Raw genomic sequence first — 27,397 nt, 5'->3', positions numbered from 1 at the left:
TGTTCCAGTGACCCTCTGAAACACAATTTGTAAATGGCCCAGTAGAGTAGCTTTGGATTTTATGAGACTTTATTAATCTTAATGCTTCTGTATTGACTGAGTTTTACAACACTTTGTATGTCTTGCACCTGGCTTACTTGCAGCTACCCTTGGGCTAACGGGAGGCATGTGCCTGCATCTGAGGCAGTTGCTTAGAATAAGAGGCTTTTCTTTTTGGCTTGGGATCCCACATTTCTGATGTTGAAAGGCTGTTTGGACTTGAAGTACAACAGCTGAGATATGTTTTCCTGGGTTGTGTGCTTGTTTTGTTTCTCTTTCCATGTAATCAGTTAAGTACTTAGGCTAGTCTATGAGGGAAATAAGTTGCTGAGTGTTATTCACACTCATATTCCTAAGAGATCTCAAAATGCTTGGTATTTGCACGCTGATACCCCAAATCACCCCCCATACCCCATGGTAGTAGCTGAGGTCTGCCCCTGGTCCGACCACAGCCCTTCAGAACCCCAAAGTGATTGCAGTTGGCAGGCCAGTTTAGGTTTAAATATGATTATTTTCATCTAGCTAAGTTTTTTGTATCTGTTTTGTTTTTTGAAAGTATGTGGAAGGGTCATTTGAGAAATACCTTGAACGTCTGGGAGATCCAAAGGTAAGAGTCATCTATTACTATTTGTTGGAGGTATTAAAAATTGAGGTAGCTAGAACAGAGAAGTAACTGGGTGGTGGTTCCAACTTTTTGAAGGAGCCATCTATGCAGGTTGCGCAGTTAAAGATGAGCCCTTCCTTGCAGGCCTTATTTGTAGTTGTAATTTCCTTTTTTTTTTTTTTTTAGAAGGGAAAAAAAGGAAAACATGTACCCCAGAGGGGCTTTGCAGCTCGTCTTTTTTTTTTTTTCTTTGAATGCTAGTTTTCAAGCCTGATGTTGCAAGTCTTATTTTTCTAGTCTTTTTTACTAGTAAATGTGGTGACTTGCAGCAGGCTCTGAAACAATGGTTATTGAAAAACAAAAACAATCAAGTGATGTCCTTGAGTACCTGCCAGAGCAAGTTCCATCTTTAGCTGACAGACAGCTTGGTTGTTGTGGCCATGTTATATTGCAGATACCTTTTTTGTTTTTTTTTTTTTTTTTTCCTCCAGATCCTTATGTCTCTACTCTCAATGAAGTCATTGTCTGTTAGTTGTCAGTTTGTTATAATACTATGGAGGGCTAGAATAGAGTTCCTAGAGTTGAAAATGTCCCTGCTACCCCTCATGTAACTTCCTAATTTTGCATAGGAAAGTGCTGGCCAGCTGGAAATAAGTGCTTTATCAGTGATCTACAAGTAAGTGTATTTTTCTTAGGTTTCATTTTGTTTCAGTCTTAAAAGTATTTGGGTTCTGGCCTCTTTCTCCAGACCCTTTTGTATGTTTGTTGCTGAAACTTCTTTTGTGAAACATAAGAATGCCATCCTACTGAAGTTAAACTAATGTGTAAATGGGTGCCATCACAATTCCTGTTTTAATAGTATGGATTAAGAGAGAGGTCAGTTTCCAGGGATGTTTATTTGGTTTCTTTTAACTAATTTTAAGCTTAGTCAAGTATTTCCTTCTAGTGGCTGAAGAATGAAGAGCATATGAAAGAAGTAGGAGCTGTGTGTGGTGGAAACACTGTGGTAGCTTCTTAAAACTCACGTAGGTGTTCTTGAAGGCTCTGGTAGTGAGGAGCGAGTACTGAACAAGTATCTGCAGATTAAAAAGAAGAATCCCTTTTGCAAACTGGTTCTGTTCCAGTACTAAAAGAGCAAACAGAACTTTTGCAAGCATTACCAGTTTCCTATATTGAGCCTCTAATGCTAAGTGTGACTGAATCACCTGGACTTAATTGTCTTGCTGGCCGGGCACCCTGCCACTGGCATAAGTACTTGGCCTTATGTGATACATGTCTTAATCTGCGATTAGATGTAACTGCCTTTCCCAGATGCTCTTCCTCAAGATGAGTATTACTTCCCTCCCAGCTGTTGCTTTATGATGGCATTAATTTATCAGGGAAAGTTTTCTGCTCGAGTTTTTCCTCTGTAAACCTACAGTGGATTCTCCAGACAGCTCCCTTCAGCCTTTCTCATAACAAGGTTCTAAAAGTGTGCTCTTTCAAGTCTTCTTTTTCCTCTGCTTACCCAGTCGAGACTTTATTCTGTACCGGTACCCTGGAAAGCCACCCACTTATGCTACAGACAATGGCTTTGAAGACAAGGTGAGGAGAAGCAAGGCAATTTCCTACCCCTACCCCTGACTCCCAGATACCTCCAGACCCATGTAATTGTGAAAGTTTGTCACTGGAATTGTGCTCTGACTCCAGCAAAGAGTTCTGGCATACCAGAACAACCCCCCGGAGCTGACTTCAGCTCATGGAGACAGCACAGTATCTGCATGACAGTTAATCAAGTCGCAGTAGGTTTTCTGCCGGGGATGGGTTGTGTGCTGTTCCCTTGCCAATCTTTTTATTATTCCAGCTTATTGCTGGAAATGAGTTTAATTTAGAATGGAAGAGGTGAATTCCAGAATATTCTTTCGTGTTTCTCAAATTTTACTGAGTAAAAAAAAAAAAAACACTTTGCAGTGGAAATCAGACTGATATGACATGGTAGAATGAGATACCTGGATTGAGTTGCCAAAGAGCAGAACAAGATAGATTGAGTGTACTGGTGAGGAGAAAGTGTTCTACCCTACTCCCATATCCATATTGCCTTTTTTCTGGAAGTTGAAGTGTGCAGTTTTCCTTCCTCAACAGGGGATGTTAACAGAAATGGATTGATCTGACAAATACGTTCCATTTTTCTGATGCTCAAATTGAGCCCATTGAGAATGGGAGCTAATGGAACAGCTTATCTACTCAATTATTCCAGGGAGTGTTTTTTTTTCCTTTTAGTTTCCAACATTGCTTAATGTAATTTCAAAATTCATTAACTTTAAAAATCAAGCAGTATTTTCTAAATGGGTCATTGTGAGGCACCCTTGCTGGCCCTGTGCTGACAGTTCCCTAAGAGCTTCTGCCTGTTACAGGTGGCCATAGTCACATGTTGAGATAAGGCTTGATGGTGCACATCTACTGTGTGTATCAACACTTCTGTTGTGGAAAGCATGCACCTATTTAAAAGTCAGTGTAATAGTGCTTAACAGGATCAGAGCTTTACTGGGGGCTAGAGTAGTAGATGCTCTTTTAGTCCCTCAGATATCGAAGTGTGCCTTTGATACTTGGTCATTGTACTTCAGGGATTCTACATTTAATGGCTTGTATTTTAGTACAAATTTAATGGTAGTTCTAAATGGTTATTTAATTTTTGGGAACTTTAAATGGTAATACTACCTCTTGAGCAGTTGACTATTTTGAGCTTAGCTCTGAAACCAACTCTGTTTCATGTTTAATGCAACATGATAAACAAAGCAATGGGTTTTGTTTGTATAACAGATGAATTTACTGACTTTGTGTAGGCTTCAGTTTTAAGCAAATCTGCAGCGCTTTCACTTTTCTGTCTAGAATATAGTGTCCTTGGTGGGTTTGCTTTGCCTTTAGAATAAAAGAATAATGCTCTCAAGACAGAATATCAAATAGATAGTTAGGCTTTGTCACTCTATTCTTAAATAATTTTTTAAATTATTTTCCTAGATATTACTGTGCTGTTCCGGCAATGGCCATTATGACTCTGTGTATACAAAACAATTCCAGGCAAATGCTGCTATTTGCCAGGGTAAACTTGATTTTTTTTTCCTTGTTATGAAATAGAATTATCTTCATATGTTTATAGGTAGTGTTTATTCTGGTTTCCAGGGGTGGGAAGGGGAGAGATGGGCATGCTCCTTTAATGTGTACTAGCTGTTAAGTGGGATATTGGACTAAATGACCTCTAGAGGTCTCTTCCCAGTTGAATTATTTTATGATCTTCTCCTTAATTGAGTTTAATTTAAGTAGTGCCTTGTTAACAGTAGATGATATCTGAGGATGTGCTTACATTGAACGCTGCAGCTGTTGTGCTTTTGGTATTATCTTTATTTTCGAGCTTTGTGTTGATTTGTCCAGCTGTATTATATGAGATTCTGTACAAAGATGTGTTTGCCATGGATGAGGAAGAATTAAGGTCTGCAATTGAGATGTTTCGGAGTGGATCCAAGAAGAACAGAAACTGTGGCTCTGTAGGAAGCGAGGATGTAAACTTTGATTGTCTTCATGAAAAAGTACCCAGAAATCCATCAGAAAAGAGGTAGTATTTGGGGAGGGAATGTGGTCAAAGGGAAATGTGGAAAAATTGCAAATGGCAGTGGGTTAAGTCTGAGTTCCCCAAGTTTCTTTGAATGTGCGTGGGGTACTCAGGTTCTTTCCTATCTCATGCTAACACAAAGCTGAGTTGTATTGTAGAAGAAGAAACAGTATGCTTTCCTTGGAGCTTGAAGGTGTCCTGAAATTGAATATTCCTTGCTGCTGGCAATGTTACAGTTGCATGTGACTCTAAAATGACAGCTTATTTGTAAATAAAGTAGTTCTGTATATCATCAGAGTACTCTTGGTGAGAAACTTACACTATTACCTCTACAGAGCGATAAAGGCTTAAATAGTATTGAGAGAGCAAACTTTTTCCCCCCCTTCTTTAGGTGGAATTATATCCCTGTGTAGACAATCAAATGGTGGCATTACTCAGGTCTATTGGATGACTGGGTTGAGGGAAATAGTATACCTACTGAAACCCTGGTATCCTTCCTTCAAGTCACCAGAAGGCCCTAAAGGGTGGCTGTGACCATTAGTGAATGCTTGCAGATGGCATTGGTTTTATAGCACTTGCAGCAGGGCGTTGTGATACTCAACAGAGCAAGAGTTCAGTTGCATTCAGTGGGATCATCTTCAACTCTTTGAAGATTCAAGCAGTAGCCATTATTAGGGGGTAGGTGTTGAACAGGTGAAGTTCACATTCTTGAAACTAGGAAAAGTCTTGTTCCTGTACTCCATTTAAGCCTTTGTTTTGGGCAAAATCTACCACTTGATGGCACCATGGTGCTTTTTTTTGGGTTGTGTGAACAGTTAGTTAATCCTTGTTAGAAATTATGCATTGCATCTTTTGTAATCTTATTTTAAATTGCTTAGAGGTGACGACTGGGAAGGCAACGATGTTGACAGTCCAGTGGAAGATAAGTTCAGACAAGGCACTGAAGAATCAAAGGTTTGGCAATTTGGGAAGAATTCCCTGGGGGGAGGGGAAAGGGGGTATGTTTTTTTCCTCCTTCTGTTTTAGGATGTTACCCCCTTTGTTAGGGGTAAACCCTAAGTTCTACTTTTAAAAGGTGGCTTTGGAAAATTTTTTTCTTCCTTCCATCCATATTTTGCTTTTGCCATTGAGTTTTTTCTTAAACTGGATAAGGTTTACACCTTCCTGAGATTCTCTTCTACTATTTCAGCTGATCTTTTTTCCCCCCGAAGATGGAACTTAGCAAGCATTTCCTGGTCTGCTGTTTGCTTGTCCCAGAAGTGGTTTAAATCATTTCACTTTCATTGTGAATACAGTATAAATAGTTTGTCTCAAACAGGTTTTAAAAACTCTCCAGAGGCCTGGTTTCAGATACAACAAGTGAAACTTCCACCAGCTTGGAAGCCATGATTTCATTTACCTACCTAGTTTCCTTCAATTCTTTTAGAGTGAAGAGCATGCTGAGAAGCTGAGCAGACAAACTACAAAGAGATCAAAACCAGGCTCAAGAGTAACAATTGCTAATGCTTAACTGTTGATATTCTTGGGCATTATTCTCAAGGCAAATACAGCAGATGTGAAAAATTGGTGGAAATCATATGTATACATCCTAAAATGGTCCACTGATGCTTGTAGGATACAGACTACGCTGTGCTTTAAATGTGCTTGTTAATGCTTGTCCATTTTGACTCTTTCTAGCCACCAGAAAATTTTTCAAAGATGCCTTTCCCCTATAAAGTGCTAAAGGCGCTGGACCCTGAGATCTATCGAAATGTGGAGTTTGATGTTTGGCTGGACAGCAGAAAAGGTACCTTTTAAAACAAACAAAAAACTAAACTATTTTGTAATAGGCTCGGTGTTTAAATTGATGGGTCTGAGATGTATGCCACCTGTTTCAGCACAGATGAAATATGCAGGATACTTGTTAAGCCAGTAGATATATCTAAGTAGTGCATCTTCTCACCAGTTTCTTGGCTGCATTTTGAACCACTGAATACACTGCCTCTGACACTGTATAAGGCTGCTAAAAATATGACACGTGATACTAGCTATAAAATAAGAAATAAAGGGACTGAGCAGAATATGGAACAGAACTCTGTATTATCACTTATCTTGGGAGTCATCCAGATTTCAGTTTGGATGGTCTTTGTTTTTAAACAGTGTGTATGTGAGGACTTTACTTTTTTTTTTTTTTCTAGGCTCTGTTCTGGCTTCAGAGTTCTATGGTCACAAAAGTCTCAAATTTAGCAGTGAGATATATTAAATGAGATTGAGTGGCTTTTTGTTTGTTTGTTTTTTTGCTTCCCAGTTTTCCTGGGCTTGAGCGTCCAGGAGAGACTTCATGGTCTTTGTGGCTTTGGGATAGGTTGCTGCTTTTGGCAACACACTGTGGCTGATACATGAAGTTATCAAGAAAGATAAGTTTTGAAGTCATGTTTGATGGATGTCTGACCTGAAGGGCTTTGCATGTGGAAGACCTCCAGCATTTTACAATTGCATAAGCAATAATGAGGGTCATTAAAACTATTGGAATGTAGTATAGTAACTATGTGTGGTGAATACTGAGGTGCAGAGAATCTGAGCAAGGAATGTAGAAAAACCTACTGAAATCTGGTAGCAAGGGAGATTTCAGGAGTGTTAATAATACCTCATTTATGACAAGTGTCACCAGTACTCCAGCAAGACAAGTCCAGCATTCTTAATACTAGGATTGGTATTAAATGCGGGATTAACTCGGTACCATCACAAAGGACACTGTAGTATTGAAGTAGTAGTGCCAGTTAAGCATCAGCTGGCTATTATTCATTTCCTGTGACTTAGCCTGGTTGTGGTCTCAGAGTATCTATGGTTACTGTGGTGTTACTAAGGGGAATGTTTAGATATGCATAGGAAGTATTAACTCAATTGGCCTATACCTAGTAGTTGGGTGCCATTGTGAAGTATTTACAGGATACATGAAGAAAGAACAGTATTTTATAGGCTTTTTCCTTTTTATTTATTTATTCATTTATTTTTAGAGCTTCAAAAAACTGACTACATGGTGTTTGCTGGGAGACAGTACTATTTAGGAGACAAGTGTCAGGTTAGTACTCAAAGGAGATTCAGTTATGATAAATTATTAAAACTGCTTCAAGTGGAGTATGGTTAAGCTATGAAATCACAGAATTTTCCAAGGCTTTTTTCATTCTCTTCCTTCTAGCTATTAATCTGACTTTCTTTTTTAATTACATTTCTGCCTAAAATCTTCATTTAGACATAGGGTATGAAAGAAGAGCTACTTGGAAGCTCACTGCAAGCCAGTGATATAATTTTCTGTCAGTTTGGGTGTTCCAGACTGAGAGCTCAAAATGTAGAGGGTGTACGTCTGTGGTACTTGCCTAGATTTTTTTCACTGGGGGTCACCAGCAAGTCTGGCCAGTCTTCCATCTCTCAAGAGTAACATAACAGATTTCAGTTATTTTTTTTTCTGTACATGAGGGGAGAGAAAGCAAAGAGCAGCCAGGAGATGCTGAAAGCAAGGCCAACTTTCTTTATGTTTCCATGTTGTATATAGTGAAGGCTTACCTCAAAGGGATATTAAAAAAAAAAAAAATGCTGATGACTCATTCAGTGACTTGCTTCTAGCTGACTAGAGCTCTTTATTTTCTACTCTGCCCAAGTTCTTATGCAAGTCTTCCTTGTCAATTACCTGATTGGTGTGGTGTATAAGAATAAGAAGGCAGAAATCTATCTTAACTTAAAATGTGATATACAAGAGTCACGAGAGTTTAAAAGTTACTTGCAGGAATGTTTCTTTTCTTCCCTTCATCCCTTCAGTTAGTGCATTGCTCTCCATGTACTATTGGCTAGGAGCAGCCTTTGCTGTTAGTGGTTTGTAGACAGTATTTAGCACCTTGATGCTCTTTTAGCCTTTTTTCAAGCTTCCCATGTTCTCTCTCCAGGTGCGTCTGGAGCCCGGAGGTAAGTATTACAATGCTCATATCCAGGAAGTTGGGCAGGATGGCAACACGGTGACTGTATTCATAGAGGAGCTGGCAGAAAAGTAAGCAATATGGTGACAATTTCATGTTTGAACTCTTCTGAATTGAATGTGGATTCACAGATGCTTAAAATAGGGTTGTTAAGATACTTCAAGAAGAAAGGAGAAACAAGGCTTTTAAATACCAAGTGTGGCTACCAGAGGGAGATCTACTTCCTTGTTGGTGATGAGTTTTCAACTGGAATGTTGTAGGGAACCTTTTTTGTGTTTGAATGGCCAAAATTGTTTATGTGATGCTTTTTGTGAAGTCTTGCTGTTCTCTAGAATGTGAAAGTGATCTTTACAGGTCGGGTGTAACTCATGGGTAGCAAATTACCATCTGCTTCCAGTTTTTCTAGAATTGTTGTACCCCCAAAAACAATTAGCTCTTCTAACGAGTCCCATCAGTTTCTCTACCTTGTTATTCAAAGCATTCACCCTTCTCCAGATCTATGATTAGGCTTATCTACATATTGCAGAAATTGTCTTGTCAGATGCTTTCAGGTGTACCTCTGAAGGCATACAAATGTAGGGAGGAAAGAGCTGACCTGTAGATAAAGTGTTGAGATTGAATCTTAGCTTAAACTTATTGATATGCAAAATACACAAGTAACAGTAATTTGTGCTTTGCTCTGGAGAACAAATCTTTTATTACTCTGACAAGCTCCCTAAACTTCTTGTTGCTTTTTTCTCCTTGCAGTACTGCTAACGTGAATGTTTTTCATGCAGGCATACTGTTCCTTTGGCAAACTTAAAGCCAGTGACGCAAGTGGCACCTGTCCTTGCTTGGAATGTGGTTCCCAGCCGAAAGGGAGGAAGCTATCAGAAAATAGGTGGATACTTCTCAGGAATAGGTTTGTATAAGTTCTCCATGGACATTCCTCCTCTTCAGAAAGAGGTAGTGACCAATTTTAGCAGTAACAGTTTCTGGATATTGAAAGTGAGTTAACTGAGCCTGTGATATAAAATCTAGTTGTAATGGGTTTTGTGTAAAGTGATCCATCAGACAGAAGGATAATTTTTTGCTTTGTAAAATAGCAAGTTCATTGAAAATACACAATGGGATTAATATTGCTCAGAATTGTCAAGAAAAAAATCTGGCATTTGAGAACCACGTGTAGAGGTCTATGAACCAGAAAGCATACCTTACTTAAGATGTAAGATGCCTTGTTTAAGATGTAAACCTGTCTTTTCTGTCCTCAACTGAAACTGCAGAAATGGATATGAAAACACGGAAGAGATTGCTTAAGAAAGTTCGTGGGAAGGAGGTCTTTATGACTGTGGCTTATAGCAGGGGTCAGCCCATTCTTCCACCCCGGCTACAGCATGGTGTTCCTTTGGGGCGCTCTCCTCCAGTTCATTGCTCACAGGGTGGTGGAAACTTGGCACCTTATGACCTCTATCATCCTCAGAATCCTCCTCAGAGACATAACCGTGGATTTGGGATGCCAAGGTATGAAGCATTGGAAACCTGTCTGAGGTCACCACTTGTTCTGTTTATTCTTGCTGTGGATTAGTTAGGAGAGAGCTTGTGCTATTTAATAGATAGAACTACGAATGAGTGCCATCTGAGAGGCACTTCCTGGTAATTGCACCTTTTACCCTTTAAACTTAGGGGATCTGCCCGATTTATAAACAGGCACAACATGGTTGGCCCTCAAATAGCATTCTACCCCAGTCCAGGAAAGAGATGCTATCAGAGCTATGACAATTTCTCCTGCAGGTCGCGGTAAGTGAACATAAACCTCTTTACAAAAAATTGTTCTACAAGAGTTGGAGAAGGTGGTGGGAGAGGGCTGTGGAGGGCTGAGTTGGTTGTTAATGGCACAATGGTGAACACTGGGATTGCTGTGCCTTTCCAAAAAGAGTAGAGTTAAAATTGAGCAGTGAAACCAAGGTGAGGCTCCAGTAGTGGTGATTTTTAACCACCTTTCTCGTCTTTAAAGTTCATACAGCCGTAGCCGCCGTCAGATGCAGTGTGTGAATAAGGAATGTCAGTATGGGTTTGTACCGGAGAATGGAGAGGAGCCTCAAGGATCAGAAGAAACAATAACTTTCTATGAAATTGAAGAAGGGGATGAAAGTGCTTTTCCTGCCTTACCGGTAAGTTATGAGCAATGTATATGTTAAAGCTCAAAGCAAAAAAAAAGACCAAACAAATGCACAGTATTTCTTCACCTCATTTCATAGCATTTTATTTATTTTTCTTGGAGTAAGCTTTAGCAGTAAACACGTTTGGGGTAGGAAAGGTTGAAATGGATTTAGATCCTGTAAAAACCTGATTAAAATGTGATTATTTTTTTTCTAGACTTTCCCCTTCATTTTCACTTTACCCCTTCTTCCACCCAGCAGCATTTTCCCTTTTAGCATGCTTTGATAAAGGTAGGGTCATATTTCTTCCTTCTACTGCAGTTTGAAAACAAATTTTGCCTTCCTACTCTGAATGTCTGTCTAGCTGGAAATACTGTGGGAGTAAGCGCTTCAGTTTGCCACACCATAATTTAGGATTTGTGTAACTAGATTCGAAAACTGTATAGTGATGGCCTGGATTGGTCCTATGAATTGATAGTTGTGATGTTTCGGGCTAACATGTTGTTAGTGAAACTTTCTATGGAAATAGAGAAATCCAAGTCTAGCTTCTTTTAAAACAGCATTTGTTGTTATGTTGTTAGGCTGTAGGTAAAAGTAGCACAATATGGTCTTCAACATTGAACAATTTTTCTTCTGATTTTTAGCTATGTTATCTAAGCTTAGTACAAAGCTGGGTGCGCTACAAAAATCAGTTTATTTTGTCTATCTGAACAGGAAGACAGTTATTCTAAAAAACAAAATTTCATGTGGAAGCAGTGAACTTCACGAATCTGAAGACTCATTTTATTTTTAACTAAATTAGAATTCACTCAATTGTTTCAGCAGCCTTTTTTTATTCATCTGCGTTTACAAGATCTGTGATCTTTGCTCTGATTTATTTTCCTCCAAGTCTGTCAAGGAATTAAGACAGATTATCTTTGCAATACTTCTTCTCCTGCCCCCAGCCCCTGAAATCAATAGCTTACTAGCTTGCTTTTCCTCCCTATCGCTAGACTATGTACTTGCAGCATCCAGTGAATAGTTTTCATGTTTGTTCAGCCACTCTGTTACTGTCAATGCCAAAGTCTTGTCTCTGTCTCTTCCTTGTCTCCTTTACCAAAGGAATTTAATATGTCCTGGGGAAAAATGCATCTTGCAGAAAACTTGGACTTGGCCATCGTGCTAGAGGCCTGGTGGGAGAACCTTCTGACTTACCACCTCTACTTCACCTTTGGAGATCTTGCAAGCCTCTCTGAGCACTCTGATCTTAGAGTCGTCATGTCTTCTGAGGAGAGTTTTGAGTGTCACCTTAGCCATCACAAAAAAGTGAATCACCTTCTTTACTCACGCTTCTCATAATCCTGTGTTCCTGCTTCAGAGAACTCTAGATTTTAACATGTCCAGCTAAGGACTGTCTTCCATGCAAAAACAAGTGGCATATAAAAGCTTTACAAGAGTCTCGTGGGAAACCTGATTGCACGCATGCCTGACTTCCAGGCAGCAGTGCCATCGGTCCTGCTAGTGTAGAGACCATGGGGCAAGTTCCAGCTGTATGGTGTCTGGTGAACTGATTTGTTGGTGGGAATACCTAGGATGAGGAATGCAGGAGTGTGTGCTGGAGGCTGGGCGTCCTGGTTGCTGGCTGGCATCTGCTCCCTTCTTTTCAGTGTTGTTTGAACCTGATGCAAAACTTGCTAAACTTGATCATATCATATGGGACAGCTGTAGGTCTTCAGAGATAAATTACCCAAAGTATGCTAGGCAGAACAAAAAGTGAAGGAAAGAAATGTCATGCAACTGTTTTGCAACATGCAGTGTACCCGGGGATTGTAATCCTAGTAAGCTGCAATTGTAGTAAGCTTTGGTCTGCCAGCTGCTTTCTGCTGTTTTTTTTTTTTTGTGTGTGTGTATGGAACATGGAAAGGCTTAAACCATTTGTAAATGCACAATTCTCACTTCTCTTCTTAGAGCCAGGGTAGCCCTACTCCCATTGTCCACAGTCCTGCAGGGTTTTGGGTAGCCAGGAGAGGCCCAAACTCTGTTCCAGGCAGCAAGCAAACTCTGAATTCGTCAGAGGAAGATGTAGAAGAAACAAGTGAAAATGGTGAGTTCTTAAAGAATTGTTGGGAAGAGGGAAAAGACTGGTTCAGATAACCTGGGGTGTGCTTTTGATTATCAGACTGGGTTCCTTAGGTCTCCTAAAGATCTGTTAATTATGAGCTTTGAACATGCACTCATGATGGTCTTTATTCATTGTCTGATAAATATGTGTTGCTGTTCCATTAAAGCTTGCTAGGACATCACCCTTCTGATACATCACCCTTTTGATGGCATAGGTCTGTAGCAAGCCAAGCTGCTGCGTAGTGTTTGGAAATAGCAAAACTTGATATTGATGGATAACAAAATGAGGGAGGTAGTGGTGTCTGCAGAAAACAAGGTGATAATGAAAGCAGCTCAATTGATGAGTGCACTGTAAAATGTTGGTAACTCTGGCTTTAAGCATTTATTTCTTCTTAAATCAAAGCTTTCTATTCTCTTCCTTCTAGGGAAATTTCATGAAGATTTTCTCTATGCACCTACAGGTAAGTAAAACTTCAGTCTTTAACTGATATGATACTTGGTGACTGTAATGCACTCGTTACAACCTTTTTAGACATTCCTGAACAATGAGATCTAATGTTACAACTTCAATTAATCATGCCTGTGCCTTCCAGATCCAGACTGTGAAACTGCAGCAGTATTTAGTTCAGCAGAGCCTACAGCAAACTTGGTAAGATTTAGTTGCTGCCTGCCCAGACTGGGAATCATTGAAGTGTGTAGTGTTTTTCATGGAAACTGTCTTTGGAAGAAAGCTTAACTTAGGAGGTCAGAATATTTTTATTTTTTTTTTTGAAGAAAAGGTAGATCACTCCACTTATTTCCCCCCCACACTGGTGAGGATTTTATTGGAGTCTGCAAGCACATCTGAACTGTGCTGGGTACATTAAGACTTTCCACCTTCTCCCTCTGCAAAGCCTCTATTTGATGGCTGTTTACTTTTTTTCCCCTTTCTGTTTCAGGTAGCGTTTACTTTTATCATGCTACCCTTCAAGTCCTATACCAGTTAGCCTTATCCCTCTGATGTGTAAATTGAGAGATTTCACCTTTGATAGAATTTGATTTTATTTATTTGATTTATTTTAAATCTGAAATTAGTCAGGGGCTAGCTCTCTGCCTTCCTCAAGTCACCTGTTGGCCTGCAGTGGTGTGAAGGACCCATGCACGTCAGAATAAAATCGGTTTTACATGAGTTATAACTTCAGTGTGTTTGTGTGTAGTTCATGATTAGGAAATTTTTAGGGCTCTGGTGTGTGTAGCTTTCACTTCTATGCCTTTTAAATGGACCATGCTCTGCTTTGGAATCCCTTCAGGAAGAAGGGACAGTCTCTGTGCCGTCTCAAGATGGAGTGGCTTCCTACAGCTATCCCCAGAAGGTAGTATCTAGTACTCTGTTGTGGCAGCCCTGCGCATAGATGGCCACTGTGCTTAGCCACTGGGGGGGTTTTGTTCTTCCCCTCTTAGTCTTGGTGCAAAGAATATAATTCCCTATAGCGCATAATGGAAGGGTGGAAAGATGCGTTTGCAGGTGTCTGCAATTTAAATGGATATTTTTAGGTCAATATTTTCCAAGCCAAGTTTTAGAGAACTTGGATAACTACTTGCCTTCACAGAAGTGCACTGCGGAAGTTCTAGTTGTAAAGCATGGATTTTTAGACTGTGATATTTCTGTAGCTCTTCTCCAAGCCAACTACAGAGGTAGTGTAATGAACACTGATTCTTTTGCAGGTGATGGTGAACTCTGCCGTAATCTCAAACTCCCCGGGTGTTAATGTTGCTCCAGCTACAGTATTCTCAAATTCTGCTGCCTCCACTCAAGCCAGCATCACAACAGCTGTTCCCCCACAAACAGCTGTTCAGCCAGTCCTAGTGTCTCCCCCTTCAATAGGGACACCAGGTAGTGCGCATGCTAAGGCTGTGAACTTGGATATCTAACCTTTCAGTTGTGTCCTTACCTCCCATTTTTTCCTTGTTCTACATATCCAAAACAGGTATTGAAAGGCTTGTAAAAGTACCACTTGCTTTGGCTTAAATGATTGATCAGTAGTTGTAATTCCACTGCTGACTCTCACCTTCCCATGCTCTGAAGGGATCAGTTGCTGCTGAATTTGCATGGGAATTGAAGTCTCTGCTTTGGAGCTGTTCCCCCCCACCCTGCCTGCCTTTAGCCATCAATGCAAAGTGTTTTACTAGTGGGTTCCTATTTAAAAGACAAAAGTTCATGGCTGCTTCCTTCTTGTGTTTTTACAGTTACTTTTCTTTGTCTTGAGAGACTGGTGTAAGTCCCAGGTTTTACTACCTCTTCCAGAAGAGTTGCTGGCTGTCACAGCTCAAGGGCTGCAAAAGTGAATCAAATTCACTTTTGTGGTCCTTACTTAGCTCTTATCCTTAGCTACTTGCCACTTCTGTGGCAAGATCAAACTTGTGACTTGCCACACGCTAACCACCTGGAGTTGTCTTTCCTTTGTTCTTGTGAAATGTCTGCCTTAAGACAACTTTCTCTCCTTACAAAGAATATTTCTCATGTCTTCCCTAACTCTTCATTTTTTCACTTAGCATCCAAAAAAAAAACCACAAATCTCCACATAACCCCATTGTCATTCAGTTCTCCTTAATTCTGTCCTCTTTGCTTGTTTCTTTTTACTTGTTTGGGCTATTTTGTACTGTACTTGAGAAATCAGTCAGCACTGTTCTCTGTGAGTTGGTGATGCAATTAAAAAGAAGTTGCTGTTCTACAGATGTGGGCCCCCTAATATGTATTCAAGATAAACTTGTCCAAAAACTTCTGCCTGGTATGTTTTGAGCCTTCCCTTATTTTTGTGTGGGTTTATCATGTTTTATTGATGACTTAAGTGAGGAGTCTTTTCCCTGTTGTTCTAGGACAGACAATTATATAAGGAAAGCCTCTAGTATGAACAACTGATTGAAAGAGGCATTTGTTCCTAACTGGAATATGAAGCATGTAAATAAATACACAATTAAGACATGGAATTGGAACCTTCCCATGTGGTTTTAAAACTTCTGGACTTCTGAAGTGGGGGGGAAGTGATGACTAAAGAGAATTTAACATTAAAGTTTGTTTATGGGTACCGAGATGATAGGAAGTTACCTAATTGTGTAACTTCACATCTTTCTCGGTTGAGGAAGATGCTATTGTAAATTTGACTTGGCTTTTGTTTTTGACTTGACTTTTGTTTCCTTCTAACAGTAGCAGTTTCATCAGTGCCATTCCCAATTTACTCAGCTCCTCTTCCTCCAGTCAGTGAGGTGGGAGAAGCTGGTGCCGTTCCCCCACCCTACTCTTGTGATCCCAGTGGCAGTGATCTGCCTCGAGGTAATGAAGGTATTTTGTGCTTTTACTACTGGCATAGTTCTGACTTGTCTTCTCCTTGGGAACTTAACAGAATACCTGTAGTGAGAAGTGGCTCTTTACTTCTTATTCCATTTGAGCTGCAATGGTTTGGATGCTTACAGTAAAAATTCATAGTTCTGAATAACAAGTTCATATCAGACTCAAACATGTGACTTACTGCAGCTTTAGACAGCATCTTCAAAAAACAAGTATCAGTGGAGAGTGTGCTTGTGCCTGTATCCTATCATGTCCGGGTGGAATAATCACTTCTCTGATTTTTTTTTTAAACCAATTATGTGCTTATAGAATTCTGGTGTTACACAGTTCAGTGGATATTGGGCTGTTGTCCTGTATGGCTTTGAGATGCCATTCTGTAGTACCAGAACTAGATGATGGAGTGTATAGGTTTCTGTTCATTGAGTGCACAGACTTCTTGTGTACTGTCATCAGTTATGACAGCATCTTTTAAGGTAGCTTTCTGTATGTGAAGCACCAAGCATGGGAAGACCAGTACAGTAACTACTAGCATGCCAGCTCAAAATTGGTTTTCAGCCTTGTCAGCTGCACTTGGGCTTCACTTCTAAAGTGGTAGACTTTAATGAACTTGCTCCAATTTAAGAATACCTGTATACAGTGCAAAGTTGCAAGGCTTGGCTAACAGCACAACAGGCATACACATACTTGATTTTTGGGGTCATTAATATATCCCCGTATTCCATAATGTTTGTGTTTCTTGAGACACAAATAGGGTCTGTGACTTGCAGAGCTTTGTTTCATTAAGTAAGCCAGAGATCAAGCTGTCTGCTGTCCTTACCATGAGCTAAGTACCTCTCAGCTACAGCAGTAACAGTCCTGCTTATTACCATGCTATGTATCTTGCTTTCCTCTTGGGCCTCAAAGCGTTCCTGCCTAGTGTGCGGTGATGTGATAGAGGCACACATCTCAAAAGGATGGTAAAACTATTGTGATTCAGTGTCTGTCTTCTCTGAAGGATTGCTTGTCTGTGTAATTCGTGCAGCTGTAGAAAATCCTGTCTTGGCTGTGCATTGCCAATGGCTCAACTCACTCTGAGGATTAGAGACTTAAAAAGGTTGTAAAAGCAGTTACTCAGCCTGCTTGTCCTGATAGCAGCGTTTGTCCTGTCCTAATGTGTAGTGCAAATGCTCTGGGTAGGTGTTGGTGTTTACTTCTGGCTACCTCTATGGACAAAGCATCAAGTAAACAGCTTCAGGTGTCGCTGCCTTCTCTGGCAGACAGCTTGGGGGAGGCTGGTCTGGGGAGTAGTGAGGCCAAGCTAGAGGTAAGCTGTAGCTTGATCTGGGGAGCAGTAGGCAGGAAAACTGGATGTCTGCTTATACATTTGTTCTTGCAGTGTGTTCATCTCTGCCTGCTGGCTGAAATACACCTGCTCTTTAGGTATTCTCCCCCCTTCATGGAGTAGATGTGTTGAAAGTCAGTGCATGGTGGTTGGCTTGTTTGATAGCCACCTGCAGGTAGAACAAACGTGACTTTTATCAAAGCTTTACCTTTTGCTGAAGTTCCTGACTCAATTTTCTCTGGTGGTGTGGAGAGTAGCCTTTCATTCAGGGTTGAGTGAGTAAAAACTGGCTGCATAAATGTAGGGTGTGTAAAAAAAACATGCCTCAGCCTTGTAACCGTGACTGTATTTCAGATGGTAGCTCTGAGTTCTAGTGCATTAGAATGTAAGGCTTGTGGCTCTTATTCCAAAATCTGTTATCTTATTTAAAGATGTAGCATAAAGTACTTCAGTAATGCAGATTGTCATGCTTGATTCAACATACTTCCATCTGAAGTAGCTTCATTGTCCCTGCGTGGAGCTTGCATCAAAGTACTAATCCTAGAGGGCCTATTTCAGATAATAAGAGTTGCTATTGATATCTACAGTTCAGGTAGCTGAATCTGGTGAATTTCAAAGCAACTTTGGGCCAGAATGCTGTGAATTTTTGAGATTTTCATTTTTTTTGCCAGAAATCAATCTGGAGGAAAAAAAGCAGGATGCAAAAACATCATGGCATGGCTCCTCAAAGGTCTGCTGCTCTAATAGGTAGTGCCAAACACATTAGCAATATTTTACTCTTTTGCAGATGCTCTTGATTCCTGGTTTTGATCTTGAATTTTCTACTTTCCTACTGCAGTAGTATAACTGTAGATGATTCTAAGTACCTGTCAGAGTTAATCATCTTCAGCTTTCATTAAATGCCCTTAACTGAGGCTTTCAGCACTCAGGAGAATTGGGTGTTAAGTGTACTGAAAAAATCTGGAGTGGATGTGGATTAATAACCTCTTCAGGCCCTGCCCGTAGCTCTTCAAGTGAGTCACTCCTCGTAGTACTGGCCATGTCCTTCTGGGGATAAACTCCAAATTTTTTTTAGAAGTTTAAATTTGGTAGGTAATGACACAAATGGTACACCTAATTACTTCTATTATTGCTGTCTACAGTGAGACTATCGTCAGTGTCACTACACAGCTTTTAAACTGAGAAATCCAGAAGCTCTGGAGTAGTGTGTGGAAAGGTATTTGGATATACTTAGTGTTCTGTGCAGTTTCCTTATAAAAAAAAATAAAAAGCCTACCTGCATGACTGGTATTTAGCCTGGTTTAGTTTGGGAGTCTGACTTCTTAACAGACTGAAGTCCTGGATTGGAGAGTAAGATAGGCCATGTGCTGTAGTATTAATTGGTACTTCTGCATTTGTTCCAATTCTGAGACTTTAATCTTTCTTTATAGAGTTTAGGGCTTGTGAAACATTTATTAATATGGTGACCTTAGGTGTCTTAGCCTCATCTGCTCCCTTCCATTTGAAGCAGCTGCTGATAGACTGCTTGCTATTGCTGTGTTCCAGAGACTGTTCCTTTCCTGCAGTGGCATTCAGGATTGATCTGAGAGTCACTCATCAGTGCAGTGAACTTTGTCTTGATGCCTTGCAAGATTTTTATCAGTAGTAAATGTGGTCGTTATATTTTCATGTCAGGGTGGTTAACTTCTGGCTTAGCTGTTGCTGAAAAAGGTATTTTTTTCTTTTAATAAAGAGTGAGTGGATTTCTAGATATCTGAAAGAATAATAGAAACAGACTGATCTCCTGCTATACTGGCTTCTGTTCTAGCATACCAGAGACATCAGTATTTCCTGTATCGGTTTCACTTCGGTCCTGGCTCCTCCTTTGTACTGTTATCGCTGCTGTGAAGCAGATGTTTCATTCAGTTCTTACGCTTGATTTGCATAAACAATTGAAGAACAAAATCAGGTTTAAAAAAGCTTTCTTTCTACGTAGCTGCAGTTTCAGCTAGATACTAAGAAGTTAGCATTTAGGTAAGTCTTCAGGTTATTTTTCATATTTGACTGGTCAATGTCACAGCCAAAGCACCAGCATTTTCAGGAGTAGGCTTAGAGCCCTTTAACTTAGGAAATGCATACAGTTCCTTCTCCACATCTAAGTGGATTGTTGCCATGATCAAATATGCTGAACGGTAAAAGAGCTGAGAATTGGTAACAGGAATAAATCCTTGTTCGTTTCAGGATTGGGGTTTGCATTTCTGATGCTGTTTCTGTCTACAGCAAACTGACGGAACTATAGAAGGGCAGGGCTGTGAAAGGATGCACGTGTAGGCTGGATGGACAGGAAAGCTATGTGGAGCTGAGGTTGTGGTCTAGAGAGGAGTGGATAGGTGGTAAGAAGACAGCAACACCTCCAGAGCTGCCATACTTCCCCGAGTTGAAGCCCTTAGTGACTTGCTCATGTTGAGTTGTTTTCTCTGCTTTACTGGTTTATTTTTCTTTGAGGTCCCAGCAGTACTAAATGCTGTCTGTCTGTTGGTACCTGCATGCAAACCTGTTGCTGTGGAATAGGTGACTTGCCTTTTTGAGCCTTTAAAACAAATCCCAGTTTTATGACTGAGCAATCAGTTTATGCACCATTCTGGAACTGTCATAGGATTAAAACATGCTTGAACTTAAAAGGTTTTAAACAGCCCCAATGTTTTGGGCAGTTGGACTTTATAAACCTTGTTACGATTGGCAAGTGGTTTTAAACTTCCTCTGTGCTTCTGGGATTGCTCCTCAGTGTATTATGTGTTTGCCCCGAGTCAAATAATCCAGTACATGGAAGACAGAAGTAAAAGGCTAGCTGCAGGAAGGCAGGAACTGAGTTCCCTTTAACCCTAGTGAGGAAGGAGAAGGAAGGAACAGTCCTTATCTCCCCCCCCCCCCCATATTCTGATGTGGTTATAACAGTTTGGGGGACCTCAAAACCTAGTTCTGAAGGTTTTAGGGTTGCTGTATATGTTTTCCCTGTTGATATCTCTCTGGGCAGAAGCAGTGTGAAGCTGGGGTCTCTATGGACTCTATGGAGTTGAGCCCTTGTCTCACGTGCCAGCCTAGGACATGGGTGTTCATGATCGTGTGCACACAGTATGTGTACATCAGGGGTCAGTGACCACTGGCATGTGAGGAGGTGGCTCCTGCTGTGTCTCTGCTTCCAGACACTTCCCTATCTCTACAGTGAGGAAAAGAGGGAATGCTCTTAGCAGACACCTTAATTCAGGACCTCATAATCAAATTCTTATTTTATTCAGGGAAAAGAAAGTGTCTTTTTCTCTGAAAACCAGGCCTTAATAAGCTGTAATTGCCAAAGTTCCTGGGTGGGTGCTTAGACAATGGAGACTTGTAACAGATCTGACAAATATCACTTGAGTAATCAAGACTGCACTTAAAGCAATGTAACGACTGATTAGTGTTAGGTCATAGGTTGGACTAGGTGGTCTTGGAGGTCTCTGCCAACCTAAATGATTCTGTGATTCTGTCATGCTGAAGTTCGATTTGACATCAAACACAACTATTGTATAAATATCTAACTGGACTAACTTAATGGGTCAGTGTAATATTGCATCTCTTCATATTCAAGACATACTTGTCACCCTCAAAACATTAAAGAAAAAATGCTGAAGTACTTAATCATTTAAGTGATTCTAAATGTTCTAATACATGTAAACTTATTTTCCTCATCAGTTTATACTAACTTGCTCTTTAATGTCATGTTCTTTAATTTCAGATACAAAGGTCTTGCAGTATTATTTTAATCTGGGACTGCAAGTAAGTGCTTTTAAGACAAGTACAGCAAATTGCCTGTAAAAACTGCTGCTTTTCTCGACAGATGTACTGATGTATTTAAGACTTCCAAGTGTGCTAAATGTGTAGTTGACTATTAATACATATGGGCTTGCTTGGAGGAGATTAAAGTGTAGCTCAGGAAGCGAAGCTCTAACTCAAACTGTAAAGCACATTACAAGTTGTTTACTTGGATTTTTGTGGAGGATGGTGGATAAATATTCTTTCTTTTAAGATAAAGGGAAGGAACCTGAGCCATTCTTTAAAAAAAAAAAAAAAACTGCTTAGATGAGATCAAAGACCATTTAGAGATGTGTGCTTTGAATCCTCTAGGATATGCACAGCTGTGTTCAGACCATTTTTTGTGTTCTGGGAACCATTGCTCTGCAGCTGCCTGCAACCATTGCCTCTGCACCAGCAGCCATGGGCAGTGTCAGTGCTGGAAGTCTGGGAAGTAAAAGTAGTGCACCAGCTTTTTCAACTAAAGAAGTCGGGGGGGAGGAAATACCTTGAATATGACCTAGTTGATAACAAAGACTCAAAATTCCTTAAGAATTAGAACCCCAGTGTAGAACTTAGTTGCAGCTATTCCAGCAACTCTCCTGGCAGTCTGTCTTTTTTTCCTCCTTTGTATATAACGATCTTACTGACAGAAAAGAAAAATGCACTTCTTAATTTTAGATCTGAAACTCCCAGTGACTGGGAAGAAGGATGGGGAGTGTGGTTATATGCATGACCCTGTTTTGTTTTTTCCCCAAAAAGTATTACCACCAGAGTTATTGGCATTCCATGGTGTATGTACAGCCAGTACCACCAGCCTCACCAGTGGAAGCTTACCCAGCATATGCTGAGCCTGCTCACGTCCTAGATCAGTCAGCACCTCAGCTCTATGCTGATGCTGGGCGAGCTGAAGTCCATCAGGTTCCCTTGGAAGCACCTGCAAATGGTTAGTATTTGAGGATAAGACCACATACAGAGACTGTGAAAAGTAAGGGAATGATTTGCAGAGTGCAGCTGCTTGCTTGCACCATTATAGGAAGGGTGAGGTTGGGAAGATGTAAAGTAAGCATTGTAATGGGTTACCACAAGTTCCTCTGCCATCTTTGTTACTGCTTAAAGTTATGTTAGACCTACTGGTGTAGCCACCAATGCCGAAGGCTTTTTAAAGCTGTAAAAGAGTAATAATCCTTTTTAGGTTTGTATTCAGCATGCTAATTTTAACTTGGAAGAACTTACTCTGAAACTGCGTTGAAGGCATTTCTTTTGCTCATTGATAAGCAAATAGTCATGGTATCAAAACAATGCCCGTTCTTAAAATAAAGGAGACAATTAAGTTTTGGCAAGCGTCAAGCATTGCTACTTTCACAAGTATTTTTAAAAAAGATATTGTAGCCCTTAGTTTTAGGCTCTGCAAGCTGAGCTGTTATCTTCTGAATAGGCCTCATTGCTAGCTGCGTCAACTACTGTGTGGAAAAATTACAGCAAAACTCTGCTTCCTGTAGCAGCTTTGTAAAAAGCTGGTAGATAGGATAGACTTGGCAGTAAATAAAAGGTTTGTATTAAATAAGGAAAAAGATGTCAAGAGGGTCAGATGCCTGGCTCGTGAAGGCCTGTGGAATGTGGCAAATGGTCAACATTGGAAAGAGCACATCATGACAAATCTGTTGCTTGGATGCAGACGGGCTTAATGCTTTGATAATGCTTCAGCCTGTTCAGCTGGGGTAGTTCTGCATAGAATAGCATCATCTCAATGATTAAATAGCCAAATAACATATTAGCCCTTTACCCAAGTTTCTCTTAAATTACCCAAGTTTCTCTTAAAGTTGCTACTTCTGCAGAATGCTGTTAAGTAATTCGCTAATGGGTTTTAGTGACGAGTCTAACTTGAGGATAACTCACCAGCTTAGGTCCTAAGATGACTTTGACCCTGCCATTGGGAAGAAAATACAGGGGTATAAAGTTGTCACCTAAATAGATTTTCCCTTCTGGCCACCAAAATAATGCTCTGTTTGTGGTGATGAAAGCCTATATAAAAAGGTCACAAATATAGTAAGAGTATATGACAAACGTGTTTTGGTCCTTTTTAGGTAACTTTCAAAATGCAGAGCCTCCACCCCCATCCCACGGCACAGTATACTACCCAGTGGTGTCAGATCCCTACAGCCAGCCATCTCTCCCAGGGTATGACTCCTGCATCTCTATAGTACCTGCCTACCACTACCTTAGCTCCTGGCATCCAGTAAATCCACCGTATGGAAATTCCCCACGAATTCCCAATGCTGTAAGTTCTGGACCGCTGCACCAGGTCAGCTATATTGCCTCACCTAACCCTGCACCACACTACGTGCCTCAAGGAATGTAAATCTGGGAGGTGTAAGCTCACTTCTTGCTCTTGGTTTCTCGTTTCTTTTTTGTCGATTATATATTAATATTGTTTCCTAAGTGTTATCCTGTCTCAGTGGGCTGGGTTGATTGATTTAAGCTGCATTCAGGTTTCATGTTTCCTCCAGGCTTATGCTAATGATAAGCTTGGCAGGATCCTGTTTTGGTAGTTCATAGAAGAAAGCATAGGAAAAGAGTATACATACACTATAGCGTAGGGGAACACGAAGCATATATTTGACTACACAAAACATGTATAAAAACAAGCTGTCACTAAAGGAAATCGGCACCATGTACCTCTGAGGGGTTACACTGGAACACTTAAACACGTGGTTCTTGTTCAAGCATGACTGCCATTACAACCAGAGCTAACAACTGGGTGCGGAGTTGTCAGGACAGAACTGTTTGAAACAAGTTGGTGTTCTCAGATCTCACCTTTGCAATTAGTGATCATGTATTTGTAATAGCTATATCTCCTCTGATTTCACTCTATGTAGGCTTCATGTCTCCTAACAGTGTAAGAGTACTGTTGTGATCTGTTCTGCTGTATGTTGGTATGTATTTGTGAGCTTTGTTTTGTGAAAGCTGTTGCACAAATGGTGGTAGTCTTGGTGTTCAATTTGCACTGACGGCACAAAATAAAAGCATCTAACACAAGGAAGCGAGTGGTCCTTTATCACTGGCAGGTTATGTTCCTAACGATGGGTGATCCGACAGGCAGGGCTGAAGAAATGTAACTGTGGGGTAAGGTTGCTCCAACCTCCTATGAGAAAGCGGTGGCTTTTAACAGGAGAGAGTGCAGCTCTAGCTGTGTTTTTGAGTTTAGGATTAAAATGTCAAATACTCTGTGCCTGCAAACTTAATTCTTTGCAATGACTGCACAGGCTCTGTCCCTGGTGGAAACTTGCACTGGATGTGCAAAATCGTCAGGTGGTGGCCTTGCCTTTAGCCTGGGCACCATGGTGGCATGGCCTGGTCCTGGGGTAACAAGCAAGGGCACAACTGCAGGTTTATAGTACTTGGTGCCCAGGGGCCTGAAAACCAGTAAAGACCTCTGTTTACCAAATCTTAACTTGACTGAAATGCTGAATTCAAGCTCAACTACCATGCTTCTGAAAGTAATGTCTGCCAGGTCTTGTAAGGAATTCGGGCCGTCATAATCCAAACAAGCCTGACGTCCCCCCTGCAGGCTAGGTAACTAAATTAAGTTGTAATTTTGCAAAGTGGCACGATTGCTATTTGATAAAGCTGAAATAAACTGTGTTCTGTATCTTGTAGTGACTTTTTATATAGTTATATAGCTGAGTATGGATAAAGAGAACCAACCACAGGATGGGGTGCGAGGCATGCCTGTACACCAGGATGCCTTTAAAGTAAACACAGGAGCAAAAACAGCAGGAAAAAGTGACTCCTTGCAACTTTATTTTAAAATTCATCTGGCAGTTCTGGTGTTGATCTTATTTCCTTAAAACTCTTAAGGCTTTTTTCCCCTCTCCTTTAATAAAGGTGGTGATTTAATCCTCTTGTCTGGGGGTTGTAAGCTTGGCTTCTGGTTTGTCTCTTCAACTCTAATTGCTGTGTGTTTAACTTGGTAGTTTAATATGGCTTTCCAAGATGGAGGAGACAGATGAAAAGTCAAAGCATGATAGAAGTGATCCCTGATGAGCTGATTTGATTATGAGCTGCTGTACGGGTTTTAAAAAACACACAAAATATGGTTCTACGAAGTAATGGGAGACCATTAGGATTTTGGCCTTACTATTTGTCTCTTTCAAAGAGCATGGGACTTGCGCAGGCCTCTCTCAGACTGGGGAGAAGATACCACAGGGTTTTTTCCTCTCTCTGAAAACGCATTCACTAGGCAGGCCCCCTGAAAGGAATCTGAACCATGTGACTGAGGCATTCAGAAATGGAACAGATTTAAGAAGTACAATCTCCATCATGGAGTCATCGAGTGCCTTTCCACCTCAGTCACGAGTGCCATCTGTCATATCCCAAGCAGTTGCTATTACTCACTGAAGTGAATCTCCCCACTTTCAGGCTTTGGCTGTGAATAATAATGCCTCCTTTCTGATGCTCTCAGGGAGACAGCCTTGCTTTTTTATGCAAATGGTTATCATAACCAAGAATTGATGTTTGTCTCCTGGTAATTTTTTGTCTACGGGAGTCAACTTTTTTTTCTGCTGACAGAAACACAGACCAGGAATTGTGGCAGGCAGCTAAGATTTTTCTTTTTGCTTATCCTTCTAGTAGGTGGATTTTTCAGTGTTAGCCCTGGCTCTCATGGCCATGTTAACCACTTTGGCATATGTATTTATATCAGCTAAGCACAATTTTCATATCTGTAATGTGTGTACAGTTAACTTGCTTATGGATATGATACATACACACACAGAGGCACCTCAGTTGTGACTTGATGCGTGCATTTTTGTCAGGGCTGTTCCAGTCAAAAAAAAAAAAAGCCACTGCCCTACCTAAAACCCAGCTAGCCACCTTCATGCTTCAACCATTTTGTGATCCAGAGATAACTGGACCTGGCTACATCGTCCTTGCACTAATAATACTGCTGGTCTTGGGGTTTAGTGTTCCAGTGGTTAACTGCTACAAAGCAGTTCCCTCTTCAGAGGCTGTAAGATAACTCGTGAAAAACGCACAAATTCAGGAGGGGTTGAAGGTTTCTCTTGTTGGGGGTGATGGTTTAGGGGGAAGGGAGGGATATCTGCCATGGACACCAAGATGGGGGCTCTGGGTTTTATTTTTCTGGGGAACCCAATGTCAGCCTGGTGGTTACTAAAACTTCTCATCTTTGGCTCAGTTCCAGTTTGGTACCAGACCAGTGCTCTGTGTTTCACGCTTGGCAGAATTGCCCTGAACAGGGGGAGCAGGGTATCGCTTCCAGCCGTAAGCATATTTTTCCTTTGAGTAGAAAACAGAAAAATGTGAGCATTACTTACTGCAGGGAACAATTTTCCTTTTGGATTGATTTTTTTTTTGTCCTCTTTGTTCAGCTTCTTGAAGTATGTTGCGTAATTTTTAAAGCAAACAGACTTGATCCTGAAATGTGGTGGTTCTTAGATTTTTTTTGTGGATAGGTGTTCAGCCTTCAAAAGGGAGAACAGAAGACTCACGCTGCTCAGTCTGTGCTACTCATGCTTGCTGCCTCCTTTTCCACAGCACATTTTCCTATGTAAAAGGCAGAGGCTCTGAGTACGTTATCACCTGAAGGCTGTGCAGGAGAGGTCCGTGAGCAGGTAGCACCACCCAGCAGTGCTCCCATCAGGTGTGGGCACTTCTGATCGCCGAGACACCAGCAGCCTCTGAGCCAAGCCTCTTCTGAGAGTACAGGATAAAACCAGCAGCGATCAACCACAGTTCTGTGTTTTGGGGTGTGGGCTCTTGTCTGTAAGTATTTCACCCTCTTCTGAGCTGCTGCACACCTTCCTGCGCTTAGGGGCAGCGCTGGGCCTGGCCCAGCCCGTGCACATTGACGTTCCTCCCGTCTCTGCTGCGCGCTAGAGGCGTGAGTCTTTCTGAAGTCTTTTGAATTATGAAATCCATCTGTTACCGAAGGTAATTATTATAAGTGCTGTAGAGGCAAATCACGCTGATTCTGCCTGCCAGTAGCATTAGCCTGCAGGGATGTTGCTGGCGACTGCTCTGTGGTTGGTAGGACCAAGCAAAGACCCACAGCGTGGTGCTGTTCTAGCTCAGTCATTTGGCTTTAGCCTCCCATTCTCTCCGGAGTGGTGCTGGATATCCTTCTCATTTATAAAATCACATAGCATTATGGATGGGAAATACTCAAACATAAAATACTTCTAAGTAACCTCTTTTATCACAAGGGAGGAAGGTAAAACTGCTGAGTTAGAACCTTATGGCTTTGAAATAAGATCAGAGTTTAAATTTTGCAGGGCAGGCCAGTATCTAGAAGCTCCTACGGATCTTCAAGTCATTGCTGCTGCTTACCGCTTTGCAGTCATCTGCGCCGAGGCAAGTACAACATATCCCAGTGTTAGCTACAGGCTATGGGCAGGCGCTTCTTGCAGTTCAGTCATCGCTGCAAGCGTGGTGATCTGCAGTAACAGCAGCATGTGTCTGGGTCCTGACGGGGTCTTTTCACATGTTGGGATCATTTATTGCAATGT

General features: G+C 41.0%; 1 protein-coding gene across 1 annotated transcript in view; it reads left to right on the top strand.

Moving 5' to 3' along the window:
• Positions 1 to 23,913, top strand: part of ALG13 (ALG13 UDP-N-acetylglucosaminyltransferase subunit) — a 31,412-nt gene extending 7,499 nt beyond the window's left edge. The window contains exons 8-29 of the mRNA XM_035324267.1: positions 596 to 646; positions 1,273 to 1,319; positions 2,155 to 2,227; positions 3,641 to 3,722; positions 4,052 to 4,232; positions 5,108 to 5,183; positions 5,907 to 6,015; positions 7,226 to 7,290; positions 8,150 to 8,250; positions 8,956 to 9,080; positions 9,442 to 9,679; positions 9,842 to 9,955; positions 10,173 to 10,329; positions 12,265 to 12,400; positions 12,843 to 12,878; positions 13,011 to 13,066; positions 13,707 to 13,769; positions 14,122 to 14,290; positions 15,602 to 15,727; positions 20,815 to 20,855; positions 21,633 to 21,816; positions 22,958 to 23,913. Coding sequence (XP_035180158.1) covers positions 596 to 646; positions 1,273 to 1,319; positions 2,155 to 2,227; positions 3,641 to 3,722; positions 4,052 to 4,232; positions 5,108 to 5,183; positions 5,907 to 6,015; positions 7,226 to 7,290; positions 8,150 to 8,250; positions 8,956 to 9,080; positions 9,442 to 9,679; positions 9,842 to 9,955; positions 10,173 to 10,329; positions 12,265 to 12,400; positions 12,843 to 12,878; positions 13,011 to 13,066; positions 13,707 to 13,769; positions 14,122 to 14,290; positions 15,602 to 15,727; positions 20,815 to 20,855; positions 21,633 to 21,816; positions 22,958 to 23,232 — 2,505 coding nt within the window. The 3' untranslated portion in view covers positions 23,233 to 23,913. The remainder of the gene's footprint in view (positions 1 to 595; positions 647 to 1,272; positions 1,320 to 2,154; positions 2,228 to 3,640; positions 3,723 to 4,051; positions 4,233 to 5,107; positions 5,184 to 5,906; positions 6,016 to 7,225; positions 7,291 to 8,149; positions 8,251 to 8,955; positions 9,081 to 9,441; positions 9,680 to 9,841; positions 9,956 to 10,172; positions 10,330 to 12,264; positions 12,401 to 12,842; positions 12,879 to 13,010; positions 13,067 to 13,706; positions 13,770 to 14,121; positions 14,291 to 15,601; positions 15,728 to 20,814; positions 20,856 to 21,632; positions 21,817 to 22,957) is intronic.
• The last annotated feature ends 3,484 nt before the right edge of the window (positions 23,914 to 27,397 follow it).

Source organism: Oxyura jamaicensis, chromosome 4 (genome assembly GCF_011077185.1).
Source record: "Oxyura jamaicensis isolate SHBP4307 breed ruddy duck chromosome 4, BPBGC_Ojam_1.0, whole genome shotgun sequence".
NCBI lineage: Eukaryota > Metazoa > Chordata > Aves > Anseriformes > Anatidae > Oxyura > Oxyura jamaicensis.
The sequence above is the reverse complement of the archived record's forward strand: the minus strand, read 5'-3'. Positions and strand labels throughout refer to the sequence as shown.